The sequence below is a fragment of the Oryzias melastigma genome, linkage group LG2 (genome assembly GCF_002922805.2).
Source record: "Oryzias melastigma strain HK-1 linkage group LG2, ASM292280v2, whole genome shotgun sequence".
NCBI classification, from domain to species: domain Eukaryota; kingdom Metazoa; phylum Chordata; class Actinopteri; order Beloniformes; family Adrianichthyidae; genus Oryzias; species Oryzias melastigma.
The window spans coordinates 13,185,336-13,210,168 of record NC_050513.1 but is presented as its reverse complement, the minus strand read 5'-3'; the positions used below and the strand labels follow the sequence as shown (position 1 = coordinate 13,210,168).

Genomic DNA, 24,833 nt, shown 5'->3' with positions numbered 1-24,833 from the left:
ATATGAATTATATCCATTTTTTGGCACGAACAAAAGAATATATATATATCTATATATAAACTAGCATTTCTCAAAATTTGATTTTTTAAGCATTTTTTCCTTTAGTAAAGGCCAAAATAGCAAAAAAAAAAAGTTAGCTTGTTACCTAATTACTAGCTGAACGCCAAATTAGCATAAAATGCCCCAGTAAATTAAATCAGTCAAAAATGTTAGCATGATGCTAAAACAAAATCTAAACTCCAAATTAGCCTAAAAGCTCCAGGAGATAACAGATTAGCCAGAAATGTTAGCTTAACTCCAAATTAAAAATTAATCAGAGGCCAAATTAGCCAAAAAAAAGCTAGCTTGCTAGCTTCATTTACTAGCTGAACTCTTAAATGGCCTAAAATTCCTCTGTAAGCTAAATTATTCAAAAATGTTAGCCTGTTGCTATAATAGAAGCTTAATTAGCCTAAAAACTCCAGTAGATAACAAATTAGCAAAAAATGTTAGCATGTGGCTAAAATAATGGCTTATCTCTAAATTTTTGAGAATTACTATTTTATTTTTCTTCACCCAGAGAGCCACCATGGTTGCAGACCCCTGTTCTAGGACATAGTTTCTGCAGAACAGGATGAGTTCATTAGAAATTCACCTTTAAGTTGTGGGCGGGATTGTTGGCTGGGGAGACCCCGCCCCTCCTCCCACCAACAATCTGTTAAAACACTCTCCTGCTAGCTTACACCCCAAAACTCAACATTTTTATGCCTAATCTTTGTAACATATGTCCTAAAAAGTGCCACAATTACATGTTAAAAACACATTTTTTTAAAACTTTAAATCTAAATTAATTGAGCAGATCTTAGGTTTTTAAGAGCATCAACAAGAAAAAAGTATTTTGAAATTATGCAAAAACATTTCTATACCAAAACATTACTCAAAAAGATTATTACATGTTGTCTTTGGTGTTTGCTAGATTTAGACTTTTTCAACCTGCTGGTTTAAAAAAAAAGAGAAAAAAAACGAGGAAATGATGCAGTTTAACTTTGACATGACATAAGTGTGAGTTCCTATTTCTATTTTAAGGAACTTCAAAACGGGAAGTGAAAAAGTTTGGCCACTCAAAATGCAAAAGCGTCTCCACTTGTGGTCAAAATTAACTTTCCTACAATAAAAAAGCGATCTTGAAGGCAGCATTGTTGTCTTAGGTGTCCTAACGACAACCCAACCAATCACAAAAGTGTACTCACATGAAGGTATAATAAACTGGGGTTCCGTATTTCCTGCATAGCCAAGCTTCGTGTACCTGAAAATAATAATATTAATATTAACATTTGTAAATAAAGTCATTTTTCCAACTTAAAAAGCGTTCCGTAAATTATCCAATCACTTTTTTGAGAGCAATAAACTGGGTGGTGCGTTCATGGCCGCTGGAATATCCAGGAAGTATCATTAGCTTTATTAGCTCGTAGCTAAGTCCACGTACTAAAAGTACATTTTTAATTAAATAAAACAAAAATAAAAACAATTTATAGGCATATCACACTTTGTTTTACTAGAATGTAACAAAAGGAGTGAGGAAATACTGAGTCAAGAGCTGCTCTGCGGGGCGTTAGCTGCGGGTTTGACAGACAGGCTAACGCTAGCTAGCTAGCTTCTCGTTCGAGTTACTCACCCGGTTCCGCAGTCAACAACACAAGCCGGGAGCCGACTAGCCATGTTTGCGCTCCTTTTGTGCGGTCCACGAGAAGCTGAACGAAGCGCCTGTCACCGGCGGGGCCTTACGGGGAGGCTAATGTCCGAGGCTGCAGCCTGAATGAAACCCTGCTGCGGCGGCGGCTTCGAGAGCGCTTCCGGGTTCGGTGGAAATTCTCCTCCGCAGACTCAGCAGCTTCGAGGGAGCAACATCGCCTCCTAGTGGAGGGAATTTGGTACGGTATTAGAGGGGGGGACAACATTTTGTATAAACTGAGGGCCCACTTCGATTAAAAAAAAAAAAAAGTATATATATATATATTGGGGGGCATAATGGAGGAAATATTAAGGAAATTTAGTTTAAAAATTGCATTTCTGAGTGTTTATTCTCAATAAATCAAATATTGGCCAAATTTGCTCCAATTGCAGATATATTATAAAGTGTAGTGACGTTCAAAACTGTCCAAATTAGGGCTGCCACCATAGTCGATGACTATTCAACTTATAACATAGTCAATGACTAATTTATTAGTTGATTAGTCGTTACTTTATATCATATAGAGTCAGTATAGTAAAGTTAAACAAGGTGTTGCACCCCTGTCTTTTATTTGGTAGAAGATGAGCTCAACAAAAGGAAGAAATCACAAGTTAAAAGAATAAAAATATTTAATAAAGTTCCACATTCCACAATTTTAGGTCATACCGAGAGTGACAAATGTATACTTATATTGTCAAAACAGAAACTATCGTTAATTTTTGTGGTGCCAAACTGATGAAACCAGTAACCCTTCCTTTAGGTGATTTTTTGGGGGATTTAAATTTGTTTTAATTTGTAAAACAAACAAAAAAAATCTTCTGCAATGGAAGAAAGTGAACACCAGAGAGAGCAAAAGCTCACATTATGAAATTCAACAGAGCCAGCACTTCCTCCTGTACTTTTTTTTTCTTGCTTCATCTGTAAATGCAGATTTCCTGAGATGAAACAATTGGTAAAACAATAGATTTTTACAGGCTTTCATTGATCTTCAGTCCCTGGCCTTTTTTTTTTTTGCTTTAGTGCAGAGTATTTAACACCTCTCTTTGCACTGCTACAACTTGAACAGCATTTACTGTATTTTTTGCACTATAAGGACAAATCCAATTTCGTCCACTACCCCTCCAATTGAAGGGGTAATTATAGCTGTAGTTGTGTCTGATTTTTTTATTATTTTTTTGGTTGTTGTTAAGGGAAGACGTAGGGACTTATGACTGTGTATCCCTTCACAAGGGTGTCCTCTGAAGCTCAGAATTTTACATTAAAATGTAAGTATTGAGATTTAAAAGTTACAAACCAATGGTATGTATTTTATGAGAGCTAGCCCGATAACATATCTCTCCGTTTGGAGGGTTAAATGTAGGGGTAGTAGAAGAATTCGGATTCAGCCGAAGACGTAACCGATTATAAGGTGAACCATCAATGAAGGGTCTATTCATGGACCTATATCATAAATAATCAAACTACAACATGCATTATGCAAGTCACAAAAATCAGATATAAGTCCGTCAGTCAGAGTTTGTTAACTGTGTTGTAACACCAGAACTTGTTTGTATCATGCTACACGTTAGCCATGTTAGAAGTGTTAGTCGTGTTAGCGTATTTACAATATTTAAAACTTCTAACCATAATAGACTAAAACAAATGTTAATCTTAATACTAGTAACTCTCAACCTTGTTAGTAACATGTCAAAAAAGTCAAACAACGCTACACACAGCATATTTACAATCAAACCCTACATGTTTGAAGCTGGTAAAAGCAACAGACTGATACCCCTAAAACAAATGCTACGCTAACTACGCTAACACTCAAACTTGTTATTAATACGTAAAATAACAAAAAAAAAAACAAGGTTTGACACCATTATACACTAGTGAATTTACAGTAAAACCCTACATATTTGAAGCTGGTAAGAGCAACAGATTGATGCCACTAAAAAGGAATGCTACGCTAACTATGCTAACGCTCAACCTTGTTAGTAACTTTAAAAAAAAAAGTCAGACACAGCTACATACTAGAGTATTTAAAATAAAATCCTACATGATTTAAGCTCGGAAAACAAACAAAACAGAGATATCGCTAAAATAAATGCAATGCTATGTACGCTAACTCTCAACCTTGTTAGTAAGACGCAAAAAAACAAACAAAAACAAATGTTAGATAGTGCTACGCCCTAGCAAAATTTACAATATAACTCTACATATTTGAAGCTGGTAAAAGCAACAGACTGATAACGCTAAAAATATGCTATGCTAACTACGCCGTGCTAACTACGCCGTGCTAACTACGCTAACTCTCAACCTTCTTAGTAACGTGTAAAAAACAAGCAAGTTCAGACAGGGCTACCCACTAGCGAATTTACAGTAAAACTCTACATATTTGAAGCTGGTAAAAGCAACAGACTGATACCACTAAAAATATTCTATGCTAACTACGCCGTGCTAACTACGCTAACTCTCAGCCTTCTTAGTAACATGTAAAAAGCAAGGTCAGACCCGCTACACATTAGCACATTTACATTAAAACCCTACATGTTTGATGCTGGCAAAGCAACAGACTGTTACAGCTAAAGTAAATGCTATGCTAACTATGCTAACTCTCAACCTTGTTAGTTACACGTAAAGGTCAGACACGGCTACACACCAGCGAATTTACAGTAAAACTCTACGTATTTAAAGCTGGTAAAAGCAACAGACTGATACCACTAAAAATATGCTATGCTAACTACGCCGTGCTAACTACGCCGTGCTAACTACGCTAACTCTCAACCTTCTTAGTAACGTGTAAAAAACAAGCAAGTTCAGACAGGGCTACCCACTAGCGAATTTACATTAAAACCCTACAAATTTGAAGCTGGTAAAAACAAACAGACTGATACAGCTAAAAAACATGTTATGCTAACTACGCTAACTGTCAACGTTGTTAGTAACATGTAAAAAACAAGCAATGTCAGATAGTGCTACACACTAGCATATTAACAATAAAACCCTACATGCTTGATGCTGGTAAAAGCAACAGATTGATACAGCTAAAAAATATGCCATGCTAGCTATGCTAACTCTCAACCTTGTTAGTAACATGTAAAAAAAAAAAAAAAAAAAAAAACAAGGTCAGACACGCTACTCATTAGCATATTTACATTAAAACCCTACATGTTTGATGCTGGTAAAAGCAACAGACTGCTGAACAGACAAAATAAATGCTATGCTAACTATGCTAACTCTCAACAATGTCGGTAACACTAGCTTATCTTTTAAAACCGCTTTCACATTGATCAAGCAAAACCAGAATGAATCCATATATGATGCGCTCTGGATTACAAATCACACTTTTTCATTTTGAAAAAATGGAGTTTGCCTTATTGAAGGAAAAATACGTTACTTCCGTTTATTGACTCATCATCGCAGGATGAATATTTGTGTTTGTTCCTTAAAGTGGGATTGAAAACGGAACTGCAGGGTTGAAAAATGCACCTTTGAATTATTCCGGTCGGATTTTTGGTTCCCAATTAGGATTTATTGGAACTCGATTACATGGGATGTGTTAAAATAAGCCTCCTCTGATCAATTACAGCGTCTAGCTGGACTGAGGAATAATTGGCTCCCAGGAGCGTTTGATCTCTCCGTCCCCTGTTAGTCCTGCGATTTGTACCTGAACCCATCTCCACCCACACAAACAGTTCCTGCCTTTATTTCCGGCGCACTTATCTCGCCGTAAACAAAGCTGGTGAGCCGAGGTCCCTCATCAGCTGAAGTATTAGCGTTGCCACAGCCCTGCCATGACTGTGTTTGTGCGCATGTCATTAAAGGCACACAGAGGAGGGCCTTATTATTTTTAATAATCTCCTGTTTTTGCTGCTTCTTAACCCTGGGGGAGCTGCAGTCGGCACTTGCCTGCTGTGATTGTCATCCTCCTCCTTTATGCTCAGAATTAAGGATTCTTGGCTGAATGCTGCAGGTTTAACTCCACTATAATTATTACAGGTTTCACTCTTAATTTGCCACGGAAACTTTAATCTATTGTCTCTTGTGTCTGCAACAGTTTTCTGCGCTGCATTGTTGGGTGCGTAATTACTTGGGGGGGAAATAAGAAACAGGAGGATGTCAATCATTCATCAGAGCCGCCGCGGCGCTGTCAGATCCCTCAAAGCCATCAGGAGGAACTCGGAGCATTTATGCTCGCTCCACTGTGCTGGTTTGTGTTTCCCTTTGAGGGCTGGAGCAGCTTCTGCGCACACAAAAGGACTTCTCTTACGCTGTCGTCCATCACAAGGGGCTACATTAAAACAAATACTCAAATGGAGTCAAATTGAATCAATTGAGTGTATTTAATCAAACAAGGTTAAGTTGATTAGATGGGGTCAGATTAGCTTCATTATGTTGGAGTGTATTTTCTGGATTAGAAGTCACAGGAGAAAAAACGTCTAATCACCCAGCTAGCAAAGCCAAGTGGGCCCCACATGGTTCAAAAGTATGCAGAAATGTGGGCCCCAAATGGGTTTGTCTACACTTCCTGTGGTGGTACCACCTGTGTTTGCCCACATTGGCTAAAGTGAACAAGTGGGTTAGCTCGCTATGCTAGCCAGCTGCCTGGTGGACAGAGGAGCTCGCTAGCTCAATACAGTGAAGTATGTTAGCTCGCTGTAGAGGAGCTCACTATCATGCTACAGTTGAGCTCGCTAGCTAAATATAGCAGAGGTTGCTAGCTTGCTGTAGAGGAGCTCGCTAGCATGATACAGTGAAGCTCACTAGCATGACACAGTGGAGCATGCTAGCTCAATACAGCGGAGCTCGCTGTACCGGAGTTCATTATCATGCTACAGTGGAGCTTGCTAGCTCAATACAGCAGAGCTTGCTAGCTTGCTTTAGAGTAGCCTGCTAGCATGCTACAGTGGAGCTTGCTAGCTCAATACAGCAGAGCTTGCTAGCTTGCTGTAGAGGAGCTTGCTATCATGCTACAGTGGAGCTCGCTAGCATACTACAGTGGCGCTTGCTAGCTCAATACAGAGGAGCTCACTATTATGCTCCAGCGGAGCTCACTAGCATGCTACAGCAAAGCTTGATAGCATGCTACAGCAGAGCTTGCTCACATGCTACAGAGGAGCTTGTTAGCATGCTTTAGAGTAGCCTGTTAGCATGCAACAGTGGAGTTTGCTACAGAAAAGCTCACTATCATGCTACAGCAAAGCTTGATAGCATGCTACAGAAGAGCTCACTAGCGTGCTACAGAGGAGGTTGCTAGCATGCTACAGCGAAGTTTGCTACAGAAGAGCTTGATTGGATTTTACAGCGGAGCTCGATAGCATGCTACAGCAAAGCTCGATAGCATGCTACAGATAAACTTGCTAGCATGCTACAGCGGAGTTTGCTACAGAAGGGCTTGTTTGCATGCTACAGTGGAGCTTGCTAGCTTGCTACACAATAGCTCACTAGCATGCTATAGAGGAGCTCGCTAAGACACTGCACTGTCCACCGGGCTGCTGGCTAGCATAGCGAGATAACCCACTCAATTCCCACATAAGTCAATGTGGGCAAACACAGTTGGGGTCCACATTAACTGCCCACTGTTAAACCATATGGTTCCCACCTGGAGTTTAAGTCGCACTTTTATATTTGCCACGGCAAAAAATAAAAAGAAGAACAATACATGAGAAATGTGAAAAATTAGAAAAATATCAAACTTTTAGAGGAAAATAATCAGATTCTCCTCCATGTTTGTTTTGGACGACACTTACCACGCCCTCTAGTGGCTGTTAGTGGACACAACCGCAAAAGGGCAACCAGTTGCTAGTGGAAAAATAAAGAATTTATGATTCTCTAACAGAATCACAAATAAGTTTGGCTAAACTGTGAAATAAAACAGTGACTTATACTCTGGAAAAAAAGGTAATTGTTTCTAAATTGAGAGGTGGAACAAAGCTAAGTTTGACTGAGCTAAAAGGCAACTCGGAATCAGCGATGTAGACTATAGGATCGCTTACATCGTCGGAAATCAAGTAAAGACATTTAATAAACATAAAGTCAGTTCAACACATTGACTGTATATGATAACTGGACCGAGAGTGTGTCATCACCCATAAAAAAAGTTCACGATATGGACGTAAGTAAGTCGTAATTAGTCCGAGTCGGTCTGAGTTTTTATGGCAACCATTCTCGCCAATCAGGAGTGAGCTTATTGGAAGGCCACACCCCTACCAATTCAAATGTGTTAAAGCTTTGATATTGACAAAACACACTTTTATTGAGACATCTGATTGGCCAGATACGCAAATCGCGCAACATTTACAGTATATGCAACTCACTAGTGATTTGTGCATCAATTCCATAAATTTAAGGCGATTTGTGCGGCATATATGCAATATAAAAGATACTTACCTCTTGACATACGTAGACTTGCGTGTACATCTCGCAAAAATCCCGCACGATTGTGTAGTATTTGCATTTTTAACTTTTAAAGAGTAACACAACAGGACAGTTGGGGGTCTTTGAAAAATAGAAGAAAAAAAAAGGGGGCGGGCTGAGCAAAGGGGGCGTGGTTTGGATCTGTGAGGTTAGCTTGATGTCACTCTGTGTCTTCAATATGGAGAGTGGTACCGAACACACTGATGCCGGTGTCGCCCGGAACTTTCTGTGGAGGTTGAGGATTTTCCTCCTCCACCTTCTCCTGAGCCGGGCGCTCGTGTTCGCTATGATGACTTTAGCATCAGAAGCTAATAAAGGCTAACGTATTGAATTGAGTAAAATGGTCATTTCACCAGAGTTTTATAGATTTTTACCTTTAATCTCAGTTATTGTGGCTTAAATTTTTGAAAATAGCCCTATAGTGAGGACAAAATTTAATTTTCTTTTATCTTACAAAGCATACCATTCAATTCGGACATATTGGCAAAATTTCACTTTTATTTACGTAATCTTATTTATTTATTAGTGGTTTTCCATTTTACTAACAGTTTATATTAGTTTATTTTCTTATTTAAGGCTTGATTATTTCTCAGGTCTCCCTTGAAAAAGAGACGTAATCTCAATGGGATTTCCTGGTAAAATAAAGGTTAAATAAAATCACTTTTCATGGCAAATATTTTGCGACAGGAGTTTGTACAAGGATGTCATTTTAGAAAGCTAAAAACAAGAAACAAAAACCTGGAAAGAACGACACGTGGGAGTACAAATTATACAGGGTGGAATGAGTAATGCGATGCAGGTGTGAAGGATAAGAAACAAACATGAGCTGCACCAAAACGTGGAAGAGTTTATGTAAAAAATACACGAGGGGCGGATAATATACGTGTTGTTATGCATTTTTTCATTTATTAACTGTTATAATTTCATTATGCATTATTTTGATGTTATGTATTGTTATTAAATTAGATACATAATCATAAAAAATATATAAAAATGAAATTTGTGCAAATAATACAAATAATGTTATAAATTCCTGAAAGTTGAAAAGTTTTGAAAAATAATTTAAAAAAATTAATTTTTTTTTAAATAATTACAAAAAAATCATTGTAAGAAAAAAAAACATTTAATGTTGTTATTTATTGTATTTACCCAATTGGGCTAATTAATTACACAACAATAATTCAACTATTAAAATTAAATTAGGAGTATTAAAAAAAAAAAAATAAGCATATCCTTTTTTTTATGTCTTTTAAGTTTTTTTAAATAAAAAATGCTCCATGAAAATATTTCACAATTATTTTAAAACACTTCTTAAAACCCATTTTTACCGCCAGGCATTTGACACGACATGAGACTCTGCTCTGCTGGTGTGTTTTATTGTTTTACTGTTTTATCCTCATTTTTATCTGGTGTTTTTTACGCTTTTATGTAACTTATTTATATGTTTTTACTCTTAAAGTTGATTTTTAACTGTTTTTTAATATCTTAACTGTTGTTTTTTATTGTTCTTTTAATGTACAGCGCCTTGTTTGGCCAATGGCCATTTGAAGGCGCTATATAAATAAATAAAACTTAAACTTAAACTTAATTTAGGAGAACATTTGTTACTGTTTTCAGTATCAATAACCAATGAAATACTGTATTTTGTCAAATAACGTGATTATTTTTGTGTATTGACCCTGCAATCTGAAATTAAAAAGTATAAACGGAACCTAAAATAACTATAAATAAAGTGTAAATAGAAGATATATTTACTTTTTATGCCTCAACTTGCAGGTTGGGGTTAAGATTCTTGCAAATATTTAGAATAAATACATAAATTTTGACTGATTTTTACGTATTAGACCCAAAAAAAAACAACAAAATACAAAAAAAAAACAAAACACCTATTTATTTGTTTTTGATTGCTGTAAAAAGTGAAACATTTGATCAATAAACAAAATTGTTTATTATATCAAAAATATTAGTTTTAAACAAAATAAAATTTGGAGTTGATAAATTATTCAAATTAATTTTTTTTAATTAAGTTGTAAAAAAACATTTCTAAATGTAATAAAGTACAGAGCTTTTGTCAATTGATCTGATTTTTCCCTTTTTGACATTAAATTTCGCCCTGAGAGAGAAAACCACAAATGAATAGTCTGTGGAGTTAATTTTCCAACTGTAGTTTATGATGAATTCATGAAAGTCTTCACTTTTCTGCAACATTTATTTATATCACATCAGCAGAACACAAGAACTCTTCACCCAAGACTAATAAATTAAACAAATATTCAACAAATCTGTCACAAATATTCCCTAAACTCAATGCAAACCCAAGTAGAATACCAATCTATACTCAATTTGTTCTTCTTTGCCAAAAAACAAAAAAAGCTGCAGTTAAAACATCAATGTGAGAGAGTGTCGTGTCTATTTAATTCAACATAAATTATAAACTCTACATCCTGAGAAGCAATTATAAAGCAATCAATAAGTAAAACCCAAAATGCAAATGTTTTAAAGTGTTGATCTGAATGTGAAAACACCATTAATTATGTTTTTTTGGGCCAGTTTGGAGGCGTAACTAAATGTGAAAAAAATAATAATAATAAAATGAAGCAGCTCTCCAGTGCAAATTTATTTGTGCTTAGCTTGTTTTCACATTAAAAAAAAAGCTCTCCTTTACCATCCGTTCAATATCTCATTCCACAAAATAATATAATATTAAGGTGTCGTAAAAACGCCCTTTGTGAGTTTTTCAACCTACATGACAGAATCATTTCAGTTTTATGACCGAGCATAAAAAAAACAATAAATCTGATGGAACCTTCCAACATTATTTCAGTATCTCTCATATTCCCTTCAGTGAAATAATCAATACTGTGTAGGAGTTAGCAGTAATATGCATAAAAAAGCATTTTCAAAGCCTGTTTTTGGATTAAATCTAACAAAAATTATATAATAAATATTTTCAGATTGGAGGCGGAGCTAGAACATTCTATATGGGGGGAGCAATAGACTTTAGAGCAGCAGAGTGGAAGGGTTAGGGTTACAAATGAAATGCATATTTCTAAAGGTGCATTCACATCGGACGCAGCTCAAGTTTCAATGTTCAGTCAATGTACAGACGCGATTTCGGCGTCGGCCCCAGATGGGTCTACAGTGCGCCAACCAATCAACCAATCAGGGACTCAGCTTTGGACACGCGAAATTTTCCGTGATTAGATAAAAGGGTAGAAAAATAAATTCAATATGGTCGCTCAATGCGAGAATTTTTGACCTGAACCTCCATCCGTTTTCTTAACCCGCTGGGGCCTCGGGGTTACCGAAAACTACCAGTTATGTTGGACAATGGCGGGATACACCTTGGTCAGGTTGCAAGCCTATCACGGAGCTCATGGGTTGAAGTGACTGCTACACTAGGCAGCCGCCTGGTAGACAGCTTACGAGTTCCACTACCCAGACTCCGCCAGAACATCTGCTCCCAAAAGAGGAAGCAAGTGCTACAACCCAGGGATCCACCAGAGCTAGTGAGGTCTACTGCCAAGGCTGCCAGTTCCTGTGTAGTCTGGGCAATGACCCTATGCAGCTGGAGTGACCACTATACTAGACAGTAGCGAACTAGCAAGTTCCACCACTCAGACTCTGCAAGAAAAAGAAGTGATATCTGCTGTCCTGGCTCCAGGCAGAACAAGCGAGGTCTAGTGCTAAGGCTGCTGGTTCCTGTACAGCCTGGGTTTAGAGCCCACGGAGCTGGAGCGACTGCTACGCCAGCAAACTACTTGGTAGACAAAGAGGGAAGCTGGTCAGTTCCACTGCCAGTTTTCTGGCAGAACTAGCTAGCTACTCTGCCCAAGCCCATGGAGCTGGAACGTCCACTTTGCTAGCCTGCCGCCTGGTAGACAGTGCAGCAAGCTAGCTGCCTTGGCCCCTGACAGAGCTAGTGAGGTCTACAGTACTACTAAGGCTTCCGGTTCCTGTGCAGCCTGGGCATAGACCGCATGGTGCTGGAGCAGTTGGTAGCTAGCCAGCCACCCAGTGGACAGTATAGCTAGCTAGCTAGTTATGCTGCCAAGGCTCTGGCAGATCTAGCGAGGCCTACTACCAAGGCTGTTGATCCCTGTACAGCCAGCGCAATGAGCCCATGGAGCTGGAATGACTGCTATGCTAGCCAGCTGCCCGGTGGACAGCATAGCTAGCTAGCTAGTTCTGTTACTCAGGCTCTGGCAGAGAAAGCGAGCACCACCCGCCCAGGCACCCACAGAGCTAGAGAGGTCTACTGTCAAGGCTGCTGGTCCCTGGGTAGTGGAACTCTCTACGCTGGCCCGCCGGCGTTTGACGGAGAGTGCCGACATAGCGGGCCCAATCGCTAAAGCTCCACGGGGTTAAGATGTTTTTTTATTGTCATGAAAACAATAATAAAAAGTCTATATTTACATCTTTTGGGTTAATGCCGAAACTGTGCCACTGACGGATGGAAGTAACGTTTAAAACGGCCATCGGGAGACACTGAAAGATCCGGTGAACCCAGACAAGGCGACGTGCTTGCAGGAGTCTCTGTAGAACTCTCCAAAACATATAAACTCAAGCTACTCACTCAACATTATCCATGTTTTCCATGATGTGGTCAGTGAATGAGGCTCATTGGCGGTTGGTCCGTGGCCGGGGCGCCAGAGCATCAAATGCAAATTTGACATCTCGGTCACGTCCGATGTGAATGTAGCTTAACAGTTTCATTTTGCTTAAAGAAGCTTGTATTCATGATTTCTTAATATTGGTCAATAATTGGACTAATATTGGCTCAAGAATTTGAGTTTTTGCTGCAGCTGGCCCCCCAGTAGCTCCGCCCCTTTTTCAGAGCAACAACAAAATCACACCTGCATATTTTAAAGCATTTTTGACGCAAATTAAAAGCTTCGTATCCACAAACCGGAACAAAGAAATACTTTGTAACAAAAACGGATCCAAAAAAATCTTTAAATCTGAGCACAAGAACAAGCCGGACCTACAACTAAAGTACAAAAGGAGTGAATCTGAAAACTACCCAAAAGCTAAAGTCAAGCCCAGAAAGCAAAGATGTGGTTTATGCCGGACAGAGGAGCATCAGGGCCGGCAGGAGGAGCGGGGCGGGGCGCGTCCACGTCGCCGCCGACGGCACGGGCCGCCTCCTCTTGGGCCCGTTGCAGAGCGGCGTGCTGCAGCAGGTGATGCAGACCGAGTTCAGCTTGCCGGTGCAGAACTGCTGGTACCCGGACGAGGCGATAAGGCAGGCTCCGGAGGACGCGCAGGACTTCCGGTAGTGTATTCCTGCAGGGAAAGATGGAGTTATGGGATCAAGAGTTCTCAAAGCTTAAGATTTGGGGATATTGAACCGTTTTTCAACACCAGCCTCCTCTGTTTTCCTACTATAATTAGATTTTCTCAAGTCTATTTTTTATTGCACTCGAGTCGCTCTTATTAACAGATATTTGTCAATGTATATGTTTAAAAAATAAACTCCAGTCCATAGATATCATAAAAAATATACATTTTATCTTCTATTCAGTAGTATTTACTCACTGAATTGTTTTTTTTCTATATATGAACTTGAAGTTTGATTAAATCAAGTTGAGATAAAGTTGGTGGAATTTTCCGTTATCTCCTAGAAGAGAAATTGCTGTGGTTCAGCGTTCGTCCTCTTGGACGGGCTTATGGAGAAAAAAAATACAAAAAAAAGCCCTCATCCGCTATTCGTGTCAAAGCATGAAATTACCATCTGTATTTTGGCTCCGCTGGTTCAGTGCCTTTTTCTCAAGGACACCCCAAAGCTGTTCAAAAAAAAAACGTAGAATTACAAGAGAGTGTGTGTCTAACCATGAAACCACCTTCTGTCTGATTTCCTTCGCAGTAGAAGGGTAACATGGTCACCTTGCAACACAATAATCCCCGACCGCCGCGGGATGACTCCAAAGCCTCAACTTAAATACAGATTACTACTGCAGGATCCAGATATGACCCGTCTGGAGGGCCATGGGAAGCCATGGCATTATGACGAACCGTGATTCACACATCCTTTAGGGCTTTAATGCATTATAAACCTAAGCTTACAAAAAAAAAAAAAAGCTACCAATTTAGCGCAAAGAGAAGCAGTAGATCCATCACCGTGGCTTTATAATAAATCCTGTTTCCAATTTTTTTTTTTTTTTTTTTACACCAAGTGACATAATAAGCTCTTGTTCCTTGCTCCCAGTCTGTTCAACTCTAAAGATCTGATAAAACAAATTTATCAGACCAATAGGACTTCCATGACCGTGTAATTCAAGATCGTGAGTCACAAACCTCAGTCAGTTACCGTATTTTCCGCATCGTCAATGAATTATCTATTTTTTTAAATAATGTCACAAACAAGAAGCATCAAACTACAAGGTGGATTGAGCGAGAAAATAGATTAAAAAAAAAAAGTCTGTAAGCCGGTTCACCGTCACTCTAGAACTTGTTTGTAGCACGCTACAAATTAGCCATGTTAGAAGCGCTGGGATATTCACAATATCTGTAGCTCCAAACCTTGTTGCAACTTCTAAAAAATACTGATGGATACCGCTAAAACAAATGTTATTGTCACTATCCCAACATTTAAGGAATACGCAAAAAAAGAAACAAACTGTCAGACAACGCTACATGTTAGCCGCGTTAGCGTGTTTACGATAACTGCACCTCCCAACCTTGTTTGCAACACGTAAAAAAAGACAAATACTGCTAAAATAAACCTTATTGTAACTATACTAACTCCCAACAATTTAGAAACGCGGGAAAAAAAATAAAATAAAACCACTCTGACACCGCTACATGTTAGCTGCGTTAGCCTATTTACAATAACTGTATCTCCCAAGTGTATTTGCAACAACTAAAAAAGCAGATGGATACCGATAAAATAAATAATAATGTAACTATGCTAACTCCCAACAATTTAGAAACGCAGAAAAAAAAATAAAATAAAATCACTCTGACACCGCTACATGTTAGCCGCATTAGCCTATGCTTAATAACACCCATCCAAACATGTTTGCGCACTGGGTGATAATCCGCACAGCCAATAAATTGCCTATTTTTCAAATTAGTGTGTTAACCGGTCCGACTTTATAAACTCCGTTCACAATAACTCGAGAACTTCTTTGTAACACGCCACAAAGTAGCCATGTTAGCAGCGTTAGCGTATCCACAACGCTTATAACTCCCAACCTTGTTTGGAACATGCAAAAAAAAACAGATGTTACTGTGACTACTCTAACTTCCAACATTTTAGAAACACGTAAAAAGGAAAAAAAAAACTATCCAATGCCGCAGCTTGTTAGCCGCGTTAGCATATTCATATTAACATCCATCCAAACATTGTAACAAAGGTCAGTGTACCTCTCAAAATCAATCTCTTAGCCTTAGCATCGATATGCAAGTATCTTGTTTTTGTTTTTAGCTAACACTACTATTTTTAATTCTCAATGTTTTGGTAACCAAAATGATCTAAATTATGTAAAGTGGAACATATTTACTCTTCTGTCAGAAGCAGTCTTGAAGTAAACAAAAAAAAAAATCGACATAGCTAGCTTACTGAACATACGCTAAACAAAGGATGGCCATTAGAAATAGGCTATGTCTGAATTCCTCCACTAAAATCTATGTCGTGAACTATATGGTGCATTCACTATTTTGTAAATCGAGTGAACTAGAAATTTCCCAGAATTCTCTGAGAAAAAATGGTGTTCATCAATTAACTAGATTGTAAGAAAATTTCGATTTAGTGAAATATCGCAATACTTGTATTGATTTAAAATGCTGTCAAGACAATATTTGAAATTATTCATAAGCAAACATGTAGTTCAGCGTCTTAGTTCTGTTTTCCAAGAAAACCCCCGACCACTAGTTGGCAGCACAGCACACAGAGTTTCTTTGACCAGCTATACACACAGCAAAACAAGAACAAGATCTCGCAAGAATACTTGTGTTGTGAACTCATGATAGCGAAATGAGACTTATAAAACTTGGTTTTAACAAAGGATGAGTAATGAACCAAAAATCTGTGCAAAGTTGGAACCGGTGCCATATAAAAACATAACTGAAGATTACGGGGGCCAAAGTTCAGCAGAACTTCAAGGCAAAGAATTCTAATACATTAACCTGATGAATCAGAGTGACGTGTACAATGCTTGATGAGCGGCCAAATACGCGAGTGTGAGAAAACCGACATGTAGTACTGCAGTGCAGACTGTCTGGAAGATCCAAATAAAGCATCTTATCCGCATTGAAGCGCTGTCCTTCACCCATCATGCTGCATCCTCACACTAAAATGTTTCTGGAATGCACCTGTTCAAGGTCCCTGAACAGTTTTAAAACTACAGGTCCACCTATATTTAGGAGTGTTAGAAATAAACAGCTATTATTTTCTCAAATATACATATATAGAGAGCATTACTGGTTAAAGCACGGTTAATCTTTGTGGGTTTTATTCCTATTCTGCAAAATATTTTGTTGTGAAAACTAGATGTTAAATGTTTAAAAATAAGTCTTAAATTACAAAAAAAAGGACCATGAATTTTTTTTTGTGGAAAACAACTTTTATAGGAGATTCAGTTGCAGTGCCTAATGTTCTGATCATGAAATAAAATGTGTTTTATTCATGTGAAAGGTGTATTAATATTTGGATTAAAAAAAAAAATTCTGAGTCACAATATTTAAAGAAAAAAAATGAAATATTGATTGGTACGGTCTTGGAAAATATCATGATTATGTATTGTATCGTGACCCATGTATCGTGATATGTATCCTGTTGCAGCACATGTATCAGAATATGTGTCGTGAAACATGTATTGGGATGCATACCTTATTGCGACACACGTATCGGGATGTATATCATATTTTGACACATGTATCGCGATACACATTGAATCGCAACAGATGTATCGGGGTATGTGTCGTTTTGCAACACACATATCGGGATATGTACCGTATCATGACTCATGTATGAGGATATGCATCGTATCGGGACACACGTCTCGGGATACGTATTGAATCACAACACATTTATCGGAATACAAATATTGTGACACTCGTATTGGGATACACACTGAAATGCAACACACGAATAAGAATACGGATCGTATTGTAACACATGTATCGAGAGTCGTATCACAACACATGTATGAGGATATGTATTGTATTGTGACACATGTATCGGGATAGATGTTATATAGAGACAAATGTGTTGGGATATGTGTTGTGACACAAGTATCGGGATATGTATCATATCTATATTGGGATACATACTGGATCACAACTTCATATGTATGAAGATACGGATTGTATTTGACACATGCATGAGGATACGGATCATATTGTGGCACGTGTCGAGATACGTATCAGATCACAACACATGTATCCCGACACATATCATATCTACACAGATTTATTGTAAAACATGTATTTAGATATGTATCGTATCGCAACACATGTATCGGGATACGCATTGTATCGTGACACATGCAAGGGGACAAAGATCATATTGTGACACACGCATCGAGATACGTATCGTATCACAACCAATGTATCGAGATACGTATCATATCACAACGCATGTATCGAGATACGTATCGTATCACAACGCATGTATCGAGATACGTATCGTATCACAACGCATGTATCGAGATACGTATCGTATCACAACGCATGTATTGGGATACGTATCACATCTACACACATGTATCGGGATACATACTGTATTGCGACACACGAATGAAGATATGGATCTTATTGTAACACATGTATTTAGATACGTATTGTATCACGACGCATGTATCTGGATATGTATCATATCTGCACACATGTATCGGGATACGTACTGTATCCCGATACATGTGTGAGGATACGGATTGAATCGTAAAACATGTACCAGGACACATACAGTATCGCCAGACTCTTGCCAATATACACCTCTACTAGACTGGGGAAAATAGACCATAATGCATTGCGTTTGAACAATTTTTGCAAAAAAATTATTTCAATGTATTGTTTTAATAAACCTAAGTAGTGAGCATGGTGTCTGAATTGCTTTTTAAATCCAAGGCACTAGATAGTCCTCCAATAAACAGTTTTTTAGTAGTTAGGGGTTGGGAGGGAATTCAGACATAGCCTTAAACTGACTACATTTCAGATTTACATGGTTCCATAAACTGATTAAATTCAAAACTGTTATCTATCTTCAAGCCAAAGTTTACTGGAAAACTGCAACCAACTTAAATATTTTCATTTTTATTCTTTAGAGGCTAAGCAACAATTCCTTTGTATAAAAGATCACAGGAGACAGTGTTGAACTTTTCTGCAGGGTCAGTAACAGACCAGAGAATTAAAAAGTTATTTAGAGAAGAGGAGGCTTTTTTTTTTTTTTTTTTTGGTGGCAGATCTTTTTGTTGTTTTCTTTCAACAGCAAAGTTGAAAGAGCAAACACTGCAGCTGCTTTAATGAGGTGTTTATGCAGTGCAATTTGCATTAATTAAAATGTCATATCACACAAAAAAAATAATATTTAATATCGCAGATGATTTCAGTCGAGACAACATTACACACTTGTCCAAACTGACTTATGCTTGGAGTGACTTTATTATGTTACTCAAAATAAAACCGGTAACAAGTTTCTCTTCTAAAACTGTCATATATTTCCTAACGGCTACCAATTATGAAGATGGCAACAAACCATTCTGAAAATCTTTTAAAATGAGTTTCAAAAACTGTTCAAGAACCCAAATTAGCTGGTAACACCAAAGCACCCCGTAGGATTATCCCCGGCTTACCATCAGGTTTGACCAACACCTCCTTCTGACACGTGTCCTGCACGTTGACCGTACAGTTGACGATATATTCGGGCGTGGAGCAGTCATTTTGATTTATCTCCTCACACTGGTAGCACTGGATCTGAAGGGCGATTCCTATCCCGAAAACAAGAAAAAAAAAAGTCAACCAGTTGCCATGGAAATGCTTCAACTCAAAAGTAGTGGAAGAGACACCATAATCGCTAAGCTGTTGATATCTGCTGATATTCAAGATACAAAAAGTATTGTTTTTTTTAAACGTATTGGACATTCTTTCGACTACCATAGCTCTCTAACTGTTTATGTAGTTAGTGTAACTCCAGTGGATTCTGAAGTGAAGATAAGTAGCCTTTTATTTATATGCAACACTGCCCAGTAGTGAAGTGCTAACCCCATTAATGTCAATCGGGTGATTCTAGTGAAAAGCGGCTTTGCGTCGTTAGAAACCCCTTAAGTTCAGTGCCAATACGAAAAGCCCATTTTGTGTGTCAGAATCGGCTGATTCACGATGATCACGTAAAACATGAACACAGACACAAACCTGTTTCGGCTAATTTAGGCTTTTTTTGTTTTTTTTAGGCTGTATTGGACTTAGAATACAATTTACATGGTAGCTGCTTTGGCTAATTTAGGCTTTTTCCAGTTTTTTTAGGCTATTTTGTAGTTTAGCTAACACATGATAGCTGTTTTGGGGAATTTTGGCTTTTTTCTATTTTTTTTTTTAGTCCATTTTGGAGTTCAGCTAATATTTCAGCTAGATGCTAGCTGCTTTAGCTAGTTTAGGCTTTTAAAAAGTTTTGTAGGCTGTTTTGGCATTGGGCTAATATTTACAGGCTAGATGTTTTGGCTAATTTAGGTTTTTTCGTTTTTTTTAGGGTGTTTTGAAGTTTAGCTAATTTTTCAGCTACAGGCTAGATGTTTTCGCTAACCTAAGTTTTTTTTATTTTATTTGGCATTTAGCTAATATTTTTTTGCTGACTATCAACTTCAGTATTTTTAGCTATTAGCGTTTGCGTTTTTAGCCATCAGCTTCAGCATTTTCAGCTATTACGTTCAGTGTTTTTAGTTATCAGCTTCAGCATTTTCAGCTACCGGCTTCAGCATGTTTAGCTGTCAACCTCAGAATTTTCAGCTGTCAGATTCAGCATTTTTAGCTCTTAACTTTAGCATTTTTAGCTACCAGCTTCAACGTTTTTAGCTATATCAGATTCAGCATTTTCAACTATCACCTTCAGCATTTTTATCTATCAACTTCAGCATTTTCAACTATCACCTTCAGCATTTTTATCTATCAACTTCAGCATTTTCAGCTATCAGATTCAGCGTTTTTAGCTCTCAACTTTAGAATTTTCAGCTACCAGCTTCAACTAATTTCGCTATATCAGCTTCAGCATTTTCAGCTATCAGCTTCAGCGTTTTTAGCTATGAGCTTCAGCGTATTTAACTATCAACTTTAGCCTTTTCAGCTATCAGCTTGAGCAGTTTTTGCTACGAGCTTCAGCATTTTCAGCTTCACTGATTTTAGCTATCAGCTTCAAAAGGGACAGTCGGTGACCATCTTAAGATCCTAATATTCTTAAATGTTTGTTCAATTTCACTGAAGTCACCCATTTATTTTTCGTTTCTGTCCAAAAATAGTCACAAAGCTATTGTAAATTATTCCGAATTTTAGCCTTTCTTAAGTTTGCAGTCTATGAAGCTAAATCTGAACAAGCAAATAATTAAAGAATAAATAAATAAAATAATAAAAAATGTACACACTGTAAAAAATGAATTATTGCATCAATTAACAACATTTGTGTAATTTGTTAGATTTAAATATCTGTTTTTATCAAATTAAAATTTTAAATTGATGAAAACGAATCATTTTTATGGTAACAAATGACAGAAATGTTAATCGATCCAACATTCCACTTTTTACAGCGCGCTAAATTGAATCATTCATCTAAGCTGCGTGGCTCCAGAAAGCTTTATATAATAAAACGTTGGCGAAGTTTCACAATAGCAGAAAGTAAAAGGGCAAAGTTCACAAATCCTTTTCTATATATAAAAGAAAATCCTTGATTGTCAGTACGGGTTGAGTTTGTTTACTTCATCACATCCTTGACTAATCTTTTTAATTCTTTCTTGAGTGTATGAAAAGCAAAAAAAAAATGTTTTGTAAACTCCAGCTTTTTGTTACTTTTTTTTGTTAAAAGTACTGCAGGGTTCTCATGTTTTATTTTATTTCATTTTTTTTCCTATGTCTGAGTGGACAAAAGCTGTTCAAACGGCTTTGTTGTTTACTGTAGAATCCACCTCAACAGTGGGACGGAGCCAAGGTTCTCCTGACTTTGTATGGCAAGCTTCTCTCAATTATCTTTTTTTCTTAAATAAATAACCAAGTTTTAACGGAGTTTTTTTTAAGCCAACAAACTGAGTTGAGACGAACCAATTAAAAAAAAAAAAAGAAGAAGCACAGCAGTTTTTTTTGGTTAAATTCTTGCCTAGAAAGCTCAGTGTGGTTCCAGAGGACAACTTAGAAACAAAAGAACCTCATATTGCCCTAAATATTTGAAAAAAATAACGAAAAAATGATTAAAATCACCTTTAAATACATCGGCATCAAAAAATATGAAACAAAATATAATCAAATATGTCAAACAAACATCTATAAAACTGTAATATCTTAAAAAAATGCTTAAAAGTCAATAGAAACACAATTATGAAGAGTTCCAGGAAACTGGATGTAGAAAAATTCAACATTTTCTGGGAATTAGTCAAACAAACTCTCCAAAAAAGCTTATATAATTTGCTTTTATATCAGGTTTGCCAACTTTTTTAAATAAAATGCATCTTCATTGGGTAATTATATCAGAAAAATAGCAACTATGAATCTGAAAATTATGAATTTTACGCACGAATTGCGTTTTTTCCATGCGCAATACGGGTAAAATGAGCTCTGTGCGTAAAAACGGATTTGAAAAGACATGTAAATATTTTTAATTTGAAAAAAAGTGTTTAAAAATAAAACATAATTTCCCAAATATCTCCTACTTTCATCCCCAAATTGCACCTACCTGCGTCCAGAAAGACTCCGAGTAAAGTCGCACAAACGAGCAGACGCATCCTCTCCTCAATGACACTCGTAGGACAAACATCAGACCCCCCCGCGCCCTCCCCAGCAGAAAAAAACCTCACTGGTTTATAAGAGGGATCCTCGGAAAAGTGCCACCCGCCTCAGAGAACGCCTGCTGCCGCTCATCTTCCCGGGCCGGTCGAAGTGCGCGTCTGCGCTCCGACTCAACTGGAAGCGAGTGGAGCCAGAGCGCGGGACTCTGGGAGCGCGACCACGTGACGCGCAGCTGTGATTAACCAGTGCGCCCCCCCCCCAATTTCCAGAATAATGAGGATTTTTATTCATTATTGATTTTTTAAGTTCCACATTTCACGTGAGTTTATAGTTTAGCACGTATAACATGGAAAAAAAATATTTAATGTGTAATGTTTATTCAGAAATATTGCAACTATGGGAACATGGAAGGGGTGGAAAAGCACGAAAAAGTAACAACACAACACAGAAACTAAAATTTTCCTTTATTTTAAAAGTTTTTAAAGTTAAAGTACAGATTTGTACGGTAAGCCAACACGGTCAAAATTAGACCAAAGTTACGCTGAAGACTGGCGTGTACAGCAGCTTCTACTCACTTCAGATTGGAAGTCTGGGACTGAGGCAGCTTTGATTAAGATCAACCCATGCTCACTCCGATAATGCGGCCTTCTAAATTTTCAACCACAAACTTTAAAGTTTTATACGTCAGAAATAGAGAAAAACTCCTAATTTTATGCATAAAATTCCTGACTCCACTGTTAATAAATCTACTCTTTAATAAATGTTTTAAAAACACTGACATTATTGTAACATTTAAGGGGGAAAAAATCAGAAAGAGTAAGAGAAATAAAATAATTTTTAGGAGTTTTTTTTTTTTTTTTTTTAAATGGAAGAGTCAATCAGTATGGCAAGCAAATACAGTCAAAATTATTTCCAGAAGAAATAGGTTTCTATAGTAGTCTCCACTCGCTTCAAGATGAAAGTAAGTCCAGAATGCGGGACTAGGTCAGCATTGATTAAGATTAATTAGAAATCCCCCCAATAATGAGCTCTTCTAGATTTTTTCCTACAAACTGTGATGTTTTACATGTCTAAAATTTAGAAAAACTCCTATTTTTTGTATAAAATTCCTAACTCCCCTCTTAATAAATATATTCTTTAATACATGTTTTAAAAACACTAACATTATTGTAACATTTAAGAGGAAAAAATCAGAAAGAGTCACAGAAACTAACATGGAAGAATTGATCTGTATGGCAAGCAAACGTGCTCAAAAATAGACCTAATTTTCCACAGATAAAAAGGTGTGTAAAGCAGCTTCTACTCACTTCAGACTGGAAGTGAGTTTAACTAGAAAGTGAAATTCATGGAGAGCACCTGAAATGAATCTAATTAATCATTTATTAACCTACCCACCCTCAATAATGAGCATTCTTATCCCGTGTTGACTTTCAATATTAAATTACCTGTGAGTTCAAAATTTAACACGTCTGAAGTAAAATGGAGGAAAACTCTTAATCTGATTTTTCTTCATTTTTTTTTCTTTTTTGCTTTTTTTCCCCATCTTCTTTTCTTTTTTTCTTGTCTTTTTCCTTTAAAAAAGTGCAAATAAACCTCTTAATTTTCATTGAAAATTTTCATTTTTAGTGTATATATAAGAACAATAACATGGTAATTCTGAATGGAAAAAATACAAATAAAGTAAAAGCATAAAACAGAAATTAACCTTTTTAGCAAGTTTTTAAAGTTACAGTATTGACCTGTATGACAAGCCAACATGTTCATCCATCCATCCATTTTCTTGACCGCTTCTTCCCTTTCGGGGTTGCGGGGGTGCCGGAGCCTATCCCGGCCACTGATGGGCGAAGGCGGGGTTCACCCTGGACAGGTCGCCAGTCTGTCGCAGGGCCTCAATCATACACATCCACTCTCACATTCACACCTAGGGACAATTTAGAGTCACCAATTAACCTACGAAGCATGTTTTTGGACGGTGGGAGGAAGCCGGAGTCCCCGGTGAAAACCCACGCATGCACGGGGAGAACATGCAAACTCCACACAGAAAGGTCCCAGCCGGGATTCGAACCAGGGCCTTCTCGCTGTGAGGCGAGAGCGCTAACCACTGCACCACCGTGCAGCCCCATCCAACATGTTCAAAAAAACAAAACAAAAAAACCCCCAAAAAAACAGATGTATGAAACAGCTGCAGACTGAAAGGAAGTGAAGCCAGAGCGTGAGATTCAATCACATGATGGCAACTATGATTATTATAGTTGCCAACTAAAATAATCACAGGGATTATTATCCCTGTTTTTGTATAACTACATATTCGCGCCAAAAATGGAAAAAAAACTGAATTTTATGCGTGAAATTCATGAATCCACTCTTAGTAAATATTTAAATACCATTATAGTAACATTGAAGAGTAAGTATGAAAGAGTAACAGCATAAATCAGAAACTTAAACATCTTTTTAGCCATGTTTTTAAAGTTGAAGTTGTGCGCTGTACGGCAAGCCAACATGGTCAAAAATCAACCAATTTTTTAAATTAAAAATAAGTCTGTAAAGCAGCTTTAGATCAAGAATTTAACTTATATAACTTATTTTAATCCAACAGAACTGCAGTAAAGGAACTTTGTTTAAACTCCAAGGTAAGCTAATGTTTGTTTTTCACCAGATTTCTTTTTTTTTTTTGCATTTCAAATGCTGTCTTCCATGACTACGAATGCCGCACATAAATAAAGAAATAAAAGCAAGCACACCTCTGGAGCTTATCTTGAAATAGGACATAATTTCTCATTTTTATTAAGGAAATAGT

General features: G+C 37.4%; 2 protein-coding genes across 2 annotated transcripts in view; both read right to left on the bottom strand.

The window, feature by feature from the left end:
* Nucleotides 1-1,895, bottom strand: part of LOC112156854 (actin-related protein 3) — a gene marked incomplete at its 3' end in the record, with an annotated part of 7,025 nt that extends 5,130 nt beyond the window's left edge. Inside the window, 2 exon segments of the mRNA XM_024289238.2 lie at nucleotides 1,230-1,285; nucleotides 1,655-1,895. Of these exon segments, the coding sequence (XP_024145006.1) occupies nucleotides 1,230-1,285; nucleotides 1,655-1,698 (100 nt within the window). The 5' untranslated portion in view covers nucleotides 1,699-1,895.
* Nucleotides 1,896-10,259: 8,364 nt separating this feature from the next.
* On the bottom strand, nucleotides 10,260-22,339 carry LOC112156722 (ly6/PLAUR domain-containing protein 1). Its single transcript, XM_024289030.2, has 3 exons — nucleotides 21,984-22,339; nucleotides 18,907-19,041; nucleotides 10,260-13,396 (listed from the first exon to the last, which is right to left on the bottom strand). The coding sequence occupies exons 1-3, from the start codon at nucleotides 22,030-22,032 to the stop codon at nucleotides 13,173-13,175; spliced, it is 408 nt and encodes a 135-aa protein (XP_024144798.1). The 5' UTR covers nucleotides 22,033-22,339; the 3' UTR covers nucleotides 10,260-13,172.
* Between the last annotated feature and the right edge of the window lie 2,494 nt (nucleotides 22,340-24,833).